This window comes from Spinacia oleracea, chromosome 4 (assembly GCF_020520425.1).
Source record: "Spinacia oleracea cultivar Varoflay chromosome 4, BTI_SOV_V1, whole genome shotgun sequence".
Taxonomy (NCBI): domain Eukaryota; kingdom Viridiplantae; phylum Streptophyta; class Magnoliopsida; order Caryophyllales; family Amaranthaceae; genus Spinacia; species Spinacia oleracea.
Genome location: NC_079490.1, coordinates 173,811,011 through 173,820,922, shown reverse-complemented (window position 1 = coordinate 173,820,922; position 9,912 = coordinate 173,811,011). Strand labels below are relative to the sequence as shown.

Here is a 9,912-nt window from a genome sequence, read left to right as displayed (position 1 = left end):
TTCTGGGTTTTTGTTCTTGAGGTTTTGAATTTTCTGGGTTTTTGATTTTTTGTTGATATTTATGTTCGAATTATTTTCTGGGTTTTTGTTCTTGAGTTTTCGAATTTTCTGGGTTTTTGTTCTTGAGTTTTTGATTTTTTGTTGATATTTTTGTTCGAATTTCTGGGTTGAGTTATGTTGATTTTTCTGGATTGATTTTTCTTGATTTTCTGGGTTGATTTTTCTTGATTTTTGTTCGAATTGATTTTCTGGGTTGATTTTTCTTGATTTTCTGGGTTGATTTTTTGTTCATATTTTTTTGTTGTTGACTTTTGTTCGAAATTTCTTGTTTTTTTTTTGTTGATTTTTGTTCGAAATTTCTGGGTCGATTTTTTGTTCATATTTTAGTTCGAATTTTCCGGTATATAAATCCTTTGAGTAAATCTGATTTGTTTTAGTAATAATAATAAATATCTCCATTGTTTTCTCTCTCCTTCTTTTATTCCAATCACTTACACACAATCATTTCTCTTACACCCAATCATTACACTTATATCCATACAAACCAAGATTCTATTTTTCTTAAAAACCCCCCAAGATTCCAAATGGATACAACATTTAGAAATGGAGGGAGTATAATTTTGATTGAATATATCCGAAGTATCATATTTGTGTGTCCTATAATTAGAGATGGCATGTTATCAAATAAATAAAAAACAATAGTGATGGCAAAAGCATAAGCCAATTTCAATTTATGAACTCAGTATTTTTTTTGGCAGATACGGGGCTTTTTTGCACATTCTGGTTGAGTTAGTTTATCGGGTTATTTTAATAGTCCAACTATATATAGGTATGTCATGTGTTATGATCCAATCAATCTCATTTTCAGGAATGAAGTGCATTTTTAAAAGGCAAATTTGTTAAAAAGGACCTTTTATAACCCAAATTTTGCGAGAAATGACCTTACATAATTTTTTTTGTGAAATAACACCTTAATGTAAATTTTTTTGCGAGAAATGACCTTATATAATTTATTTTTTGTGAAATCACACGTTAATGTAATTTTTTTTTGCGAAAGACAACCAAAAGTAAATTTCCGGCATTGACTGAGCTTTTCCGGCCATTGACTTGCACGTGAGAAGCACGTGTGGCATTATTTTGCTTATCACACCCAATTTTCCTCCAAAATTCTAAGCTTTAAAACCTAAAGTTGAAAAAAAAAACCGAAATAAAATCAAGTTTGAAAATTCAAGAGTCGGGAAAATCATTGTCTTTAGCTAACGTAAGCCACACGTGCTGCTCACGTGCAAGTTAATGGCCGGAAAAGCTCAGTCAATGCTAGAAACTTTCCTTAGGTCCTTTCTCGCAAAAAAAATTACTTTAAGGTGTATTTTCACAAAAAAAATTATATAAGGTCCTTTCTTGCAAAATTTGAGTTATAAAAGGTCCTTTTGGCAAATTTGCCTTTTTAAAATCTCATTTCATGAGCTTTTATGATTTCAAGTTAACTTAGTAGTTTTTTTTCGTAGGAATTGAGTCGAAACGGGTTTTTATCGGTAGTTTTTCCATAAGAATTGAGTCAAAACTGTTTTTATTGATCAACAAGATAAGCATGAATTTGAGGTGTTTTCCAATATAACCCTGAGGTGTTATAACTATAACCTTTATCCAATACAAATCATAATTAGTTACTTACCTTATTTAAAATTACTTGGGTCGGGTTGTAGGAACGAAAACTTTCATCCCGTGTGTCGAGCCTAGCCAACAAGCATGCCATAATTATGTGTCCAAAAACCCGTTAAACAAGCCAAATAGCGGATTTTGGGTCATTTTCAAGCCAATCTATAATTTTAACATCAGGTGGAAAATTTTGCCCAAACCCATCATTTTTCGGGTCGGGCTGTACTTGATTAGGCCTACTAGAACTATCACTAATAAATGACATTATTAACATACCACATCTATACTATATATTAAAAGGCGTTTAAAAGAAAGTTTATGTGACACGTGGCACTCTTCTTATGGATGATTTGCTCAATGTAATCTTCATACACATTAAAAAAAATATCAAACATGGTTTGCATAGGGTTTGAACCCTTGACCTTGAGTTTAAAGATAAAAGTCTTTACCACTAAGCTATTACATGTGTTCATGTATCAATGCAAAAAGAAAATATAAGTAAATGTGAATGTCTTTAATGTAGTAACCCGGGGCATCGCCCGGGCCCAAAAACTAGTTTAACATCAAACATGTTACACCAAAATAGTGAATTTCTTTTTTCCCCTTTAAAGTCAAATTAAGTAATAATGTTACGACCTATGTAGAAATAGCTAGCAATACATAAATCATTTCCGCCCAAAAATCAAGACTCTATTTTTATGATAACATATATTGTTAAAAAGTTGGTTATCTTTGTATGTCAATTGGCTAATCGGTATACTTGTAGTTGTATGGTGTGTTTAGACAACGTTGAATAAGCTTTCCATAAATATGACATTACGAATTTCATCATGATTGTAAGTTTGTAATTATCACATTATCGTAGTCTAGTCGTTATACCTACATACGTCGATCACATGGTATAACTTAATGGGGATGAGCAAGTCATTTTCCATGAAAATAGATTGATGCGTATTTATTCTTGTAAAAGATTATAGTAGTGTGATAGAATTTTATTTGTCAAATCAAATACTCCTTCCGTTTTTTTAGTTCTTTACGTTTGGATTTTTACACGTTTATTAACGACTAATTAATGTATATTGAGATTTCTCTTCTTTTTTTTTTTTGACAAGGCATATTACGTTTATTTATAATGTTTTCACTTTTATCAAAATTCTGATATTGGAAAAATGAGAAAATTATAATGCCCCAATGGAAAAATATGAAAGATTAAATGACCCAGTTGGTTAAAATAATCATTGGACACAAATTTTGATAGAATATTAAAACATTTATGTGATAATATAAAAAAAAATTGTAAATAACATTTTAAAACACCCAAACAGAAAAACGTAAAGAAAAAAAAGAAACGGAGGGAGTCTAAGCTCAGTTGGCCTAATGACTATATTAAGTTTGTCAGCTTAATATGGTGGGTAAAGCCATGTCATCTCTAAGGGTATGATTCATAGTCCTACGGGTCATAGACTCTATTATATGTATAGGTCGTCCGTCTATATCTACGGACCCTCATTTATTGCAAAAGGTACGTGATCATCTCAATTATTCTAATAAATATTTATTAGAGAGCGATCAATATTAACTGACTTAAGCATCGAAAGAGGATCCTCGAATCATTCCCGAGGCTAGCTAGCCCTTTTCATTGTGCAGGCTTTAGTCGACACATAAACCGAGGAAGATCAGACTAGCTCTAACGTTGTTCTAAATCTCAGCCGGAACAATTATAAAAGGCTATATTTTAACGAATATTATAATTTATAAAATAGTACTATGCGAGTATGAGACGAATTCGAGTATCATTTTGGAGCAAAGTTTCCAAGATAGAGAGAAAAACTTGTCTTAGAGACACGGAGTACATACTGGTTGTATAATTAAAATTGCAGATTTGCAGTAAACAACTGCCATATAAAGAGTATCTTGCACCTCACTACAATCTGCAGCTTCTTTCTCCTAATTTCTCTCTCCATATTTACAACCTTGTACGTATTAATAATGAAATGGAGTAATGAGTTAATGAATTATCAAAAAAAAAAAAAAAGAGTTAATGACATGTCGTCCAGATAGTTTTCAGTTGCATTTATAGTGTATAACGGTTCAAGTTCTTGATAATTTAAAGCCTTATTATCCATAAAAACAGTCTGCTTCATTTACAATTCAACAACTGCAATGTGGCTTTCCTATGATTGACCTGTCCATAATTCGATACTTTTGTTTATCATTATGATTTTGCAAAAATTGTTTTGTTATGTCTACCAATCATATTCTACATCAGTGTAATCACTGTAATGTGATTGCCCCAATGAAAAGCCAAAAAAGGATTTTCGGAAAATAGAAGGAATATCGCACCCTGTATTTTATTCTATCAGAATCCCGCCTACATCATTTATTTATGTCACATTATTATCACATTAAACAAAATTAGCTGCCAGACCAAGTAAAATGGATATTAATGTGCAATCATTACATTAATCATTGTACATCAGACCATAGTAAAAGGGAGGCATCAAATTCCACTACATCAGTTTTGGCAGATTATGCGTTTACATAAGCTAGCTAACCCAGAAAATAAGGGTTGTCATCTAGATAACCCAGACAGACGTCTACAGGTCATTTCGGATTTTAAAAAATCATCTTGTTTGGGAAGCTTCTCATCGATAGCTAACCCCTTCACCTGTCACTACCTCACCAATGCGATACATTGGAGTTGCTCCATTTGCATCCCCGAGAATTTTGAGGGCAGCATCCGGACTTACCACAAGCACCATTCCAATACCCATATTGAAAGTCCTCATCATCTCTTTGTCATCTATCCTTCCCGCCTATCAGCACACCAGAGTGTCAAATTAGAGTACGCATAACATTCCAATTTGTACATAGTACTAAGGGGTCGTTTGGTTGATCGTGGGAAGTAGAACTTCCTAGGAAGAAGCTTTCAATGTATAGGTATTTCCTAGGAAGTGGGTGATATTGTTTAGTTAGTAAATTCTCATGAGAATTTCCACTTACTTAGGGGAACCTAGGTAAGTAACTTCCACCATCTTGTAGGAAGTAGAATTCCCATGTTTTTGTCAACCAAACAATAGTCTAATCTTCCACTTCCTAGGAAGTCATACTTCCTATGGTTTTTTACATCAACCAAACATCACCTAAACAGAGTTCGCCCTGTATACCATTATGAACAATCAACTTCATCAAGGACAGTTTATTTTTACCTCTTGGAGCCATTTAAACACGGGAAGAACAGGCCAAGAATCTGTATCAATGACAGCGCCAAGTCCCTTTGGAAAAACTCTAGGTATATTATCGGTGAACCCACCACCAGTTATGTGAGCTATTCCTTTTACTCCTCCCTTGGTGATCACATCAAGCACCTTCACACCGAAAAAACATATAAATGAGAAGGTGAGGATTCGAGCCCTTAATAACGTAAAAACACGATTGACATACGGAGAAAAAGTCACCTGTTTGACATATATGACAGTCGGGGCCATCAAGGCTTCACCCAAAGAAAACGTTTCACCAGGAATTTTGTCTGTCAAAGAGCAGCCACTTTGTGCCAAAACCCTACAACAAGTGTATTGTCAATACACAAACTAACTGCTAGCATCTGATTGGGCACAACGCACAATTGTATCTCAAGTCTTCTAGCTTGTCTTAAGGTGTGGTCTATACAACTTATTTTGAACATATCTAAACTTATTTTAGCTGAATTTTTTTCTGAGTTTTTTTATCTGACCATTTGAACTTGTTTAGTCTGAAATAAGTCAAAAAAAAAAGTTGAATACAACATACCCCTTAATGCCAACTAAGCAATTATTGTCTAAAAAAATGACTATTATGCAATTAGAGCCCAAATAATTAAAAAAATGCTAACCTTCTAACGAGAGAAAAACCATTGGAATGAACTCCACTGGATGGAAGACCAATGAGTACATCTCCAGCCTCAATATTCTTCCCGTTGATTACTGAGTCCTTCTTCACAACGCCCACGGCAAAACCACTAAGATCGTATTCGCCTTCTGCATAAAACCCAGGCATCTCTGCAGTCTTAAAGAAGAAATTTTTCCAATGTTAACCAAGAGCTATTTAAGACGCCCAATGTAAATAAGAATGAAAATTCCAGGTTCATGGCATGAACAAACATCAAAGAAAAGATTAAACCACAACATTAAGCTTTATTAAGTTATAAGACTTATAAGTAACTCAATCTGGCACCGCTCAATCTTCAATTTTAAACCCAGTTTCAGCCATCTAATTTCCAAAGAAAAAAGACATGCATACCCAAAGATAAGGATATAAATTTAGCAACATTCATAATCTTAAAAATACTGCATTGAAGAAACAAAAATAAAAAACCATGACTACACTTCATGTCTTACAGCACATCAATCTGGCAACCAAAATCAATTACTTCTACAGTTAACGCATGTAGAACTTCTAAATTACCTCTCCACCCAAAAGAGCACAATCAGATTGCTGGCAACCATCGACGATTCCTTTGATAACCTGAATTAAGAAAAATATTTATATTATGTTCATTCCATTTGCAGAAGAGTTACTTAATAGAAATCACAAGTTTGCACTTAGTCTTTCTACAGATAAGAAATATACATAAGAGAAGGGAGAACGTGTAAGAAGAATTACCCTCTCAGCAAGGTCAACATCAAGACGACTTGTCGCAAAATAATCTAGGAAGAACAAGGGTTTTGCTCCAGAAGTAATGATGTCATTGACACTCATGGCAACCTGAAATTATGTTGAGTAAAAAGCCAATTGTAGACAACAAAAGCATGACCAAATATCAAAATCAATTGTTACCAAATCAATTCCTATAGTTTCATGAATTCCAGTTTCAAATGCAAGCTTCAATTTGGTACCAACACCATCAGTACCGGCAACAAGATATGAATCCCCTGCATAAGGATCAAAGAGGTTAAACACTACTAAAACCAGTTGCACGAGAAGAAACAAAAATATTAGAAAGTAAAATATAACACCAAGGATGTCTTATTTCAGAGGGCAATATACTTTCTATCTCGATACACAACATTAATGCATTCCATCCTCTAAACGGATTCCCAGGCCTAGTGTAGGTGGGTTGGGTGTATGCAACCTTATCCCATATGCAATGACCCTCTGCTAATCACACTGTAAACAAGAACCCTAGGCATATCATTCAGCTATTACAATCCGAAAGTCAAAGAACAGAGAATCGCAGAATACATATGAATTACATTTACATGCAAAACGGCCATCTGAATTCCTTAACTCTGTTGGGCGAAATCTAAGAGTATTGGAAGAACAAAACCAGGAACCAGCAACTAAACAGAAATTATCTATTCCAAGTAAACCCTGTGATTGTATATTTGTATTGACCAAATCGAAAGCCAAATTGATATTTACCTTCTTCTTTTTAATGTGCATAGAGAGAAACAAATGTAAATAAGAAAAGGCATATTTAAGAGTAGAGCAGTAAACAGTTCAAAGGTTCAAACTTCAACAACAATTGAATAAAAAATATTACTTTATCCTTTTATGAGTAGAGCATGTTTTTCTACTCTCCTTCCATAAATGCCAATCAATAACAGACAAGGACAAAGCCTACCTGCATCTGACTTTAAAAATTCAACGCAGAATGACATAATAATGCAGGTAGGCTTTGGCCTAAAGTGTTATTCTTGTACTGTTCAGAAATTCAAGGCATCCTTTTCAACTGTGCATCAGGTATTGACTATGGAAGTAATAGGTGGCTGGGCTCAAAGTTCACATTTTCAGTTATCCAGCAGAAAGCTATATGGAAACTATTGGATATTGAAAATACAAACTCACTTAACCTTCTGCAGTAGTCATTTCCTCCAAAACATTTTGTTCTCCCTATTAGCAAATGTTCAATAGCATGGGCAAGGCTATGTTGGCCAAAGTATGACATGCCCCCTCCCTCACCCCCAAGGCCCAAGTCCCCCTATTAAATAAAAGGATATCAAGCTAATATTAAGTAGTTTTATACTAGTCTGGTCCCCTTAATAACGGCGTCTAGCTTCATCCCTTTTCAATAAAGTTGAAGCCTATGCACTTCCCCTCAATCTACACCAGCTACCTCTTCTAGTCTTCTCCCCCCCCCCCCCCCCAGCAATCCCAGGCTCCCAGCTATGTAAAGGAAGATAACACAAACTTATTATCAGATACTTTTCCTTCAACTTTAAATGGTTGGAAACAACAGAAACCTGCAATATTCAACCACGCAGTAGGGGTAGTAGACAGCATATTCAATAAGTCAAGATTCTAGGAGTCTTTTTCTCTGTCCAAACTATGGAGCATGTAAGAAACAACATTTGAATTTATTTATTTTTACTGTTAGGGGAAGAATTATAATCAGATACAACCATCTCTGTAGTGTATCTGATCCCATGAAAAAAAATCAAATCAAATTTTATCATCTGGAAATGAAACATTCGTCCTATAAGCTATGCAATATTGAAGCAAGGAAGTCAAAAAGTAGCCGCGGATAGAAATATAAAAAATCAAATACGTAATACGAAGTACGAAACAAGCTTGAAAATACAGAGATCGTCGTATCAAAATCGATGTCCCAGGAATGACACATTCATCAAGTTAGCTCTACATACAACACGGAAGCACGAAGGCACACAAATTCCCGGAAAAAACAGATGAAAAGCAATCAAATTGAATATATGAATTTTCTCCCACCTCTTCACATGACCAAATTCAAGTAACAGACACCAAATAGACACCATATATACAGCTTTCCAGATGACTCATTCCCACAGATCAAATGTAAACCCAAAAATAGATAAAGCTAAATGCATCAAGATGAAAAATTGAAAAGGCTTCACATCCAAGATGTCAAGGACTCAAGATGAAAAGGCTTCATCTTATGCGTCAGCAACTAACTATCCATTCAGCATTTCTTCAAATTACAATACTATAATTACTATGACCCCCCTTCAACGGAAGACTTTCCTAGTACAAAACTTCAAGAAAAACAACTTCAACCCATTCACTCCATTTAACTACCAAACCACAAAATCTGCAACTATCTTACCTTGCCCATATCTAATAGTCACATTACTAATTCATATTATGCTTCCACAGTAGCTATTAATTCCATGCGGAAAGAGTAATAAAAAGTACTACAAATTTCAAAAAATTATCAAGCAAGCATGAACTCTAAGTGAAACAAAGAATAAAGAAAAACATTACACTTTCAAATTACACTATCAACCCGACTATAGATTAAGAAAAAACGTATACAAAGAATATACCTAGAGGAAATAATCCTCCAAAGCCACCAATCCCAGGCGCCATCTTAGCAATTCTCTTAACAAGCTCAGACCCAGCATCAATATCAACCCCAGCATCCTTGTAAGTTAGCCCACCAGCCTCGTTTCCGCTACTCGAAACCGAAACAAACCCTCTACTTTTCTCAACAACCCCTTTCGATCCCACACCTTTGAGAGCCAATGCTGATGAAGAAAGCTTCTGCGGGGTTAAAAGCGACGTGGGTTTTGTTTTGAAGCAAATGTTTGAGTTCTTAGTGTTGGAAACTCCATAAATTTGTCTAGTTGAACAGAAAACAATTGGATTCTGTCGCGCTTCAACAGTAACAACGCCTAATTTCGCGGCCATGGCTGCCAATTTGAATTCTAAACCTTCAACCATAGAAATCAAATAACTTCATAAATTAATAAACCGAACAAAAATTAAGCAAGAACAAACACTAAAATCGAAAAATGGTGAAAGATATACCTTGTGCTTAAAATTGAAGCAACAAAAGTTTGCAACTCACACCCTGGAGTGAGTATGAGTTCCCCGCTCTCTAACAAACGGTGGTGGTGGAGGAGGGTGGGTAACTCAGGGAACTGGTTTAAAGTTTAAACAGTGTGTTTGAGGAATTAGGTTATGAGATTTTTTTTCTTTTCCGTTCTTTTTCAAAATTGATACGGGATACTCCTTTTATTCGGTGATTTTCTATTTACAATCCGTCGGGTCTCTTAAGCCCTTTGGTAACTAGCGGTTAGTTGTTAGCGGTAACGGATTGTATTAGCAGTTTTGACTAACTGTTAGTTTTTTTACTAGCCCATTGTATTAGTTGGTTGTGTAAAGTGTTTGGTAAATAGTGGATATATAATAGTTGTTTGATTGTGTAAAATTACCATTAAGGACATTGATTTATTTCATTACAGAGAATTAGTAATTGCTAAATATATGGATATGTATGGTTAAATTTTTTTTTAG

At 34.6% G+C, this 9,912-nt stretch overlaps 1 protein-coding gene across 1 annotated transcript; it reads right to left on the bottom strand.

Moving 5' to 3' along the window:
* Window positions 1-4,074: 4,074 nt before the first annotated feature.
* Window positions 4,075-9,634, bottom strand: LOC110799187 (phosphoribosylformylglycinamidine cyclo-ligase, chloroplastic/mitochondrial). The gene is made up of 9 exons (XM_022004402.2): window positions 9,424-9,634; window positions 8,940-9,326; window positions 6,475-6,569; window positions 6,301-6,402; window positions 6,103-6,162; window positions 5,531-5,703; window positions 5,118-5,220; window positions 4,869-5,027; window positions 4,075-4,475 (listed from the first exon to the last, which is right to left on the bottom strand). The coding sequence occupies exons 2-9, from the start codon at window positions 9,301-9,303 to the stop codon at window positions 4,305-4,307; spliced, it is 1,227 nt and encodes a 408-aa protein (XP_021860094.1). The 5' UTR covers window positions 9,304-9,326; window positions 9,424-9,634; the 3' UTR covers window positions 4,075-4,304.
* Between the last annotated feature and the right edge of the window lie 278 nt (window positions 9,635-9,912).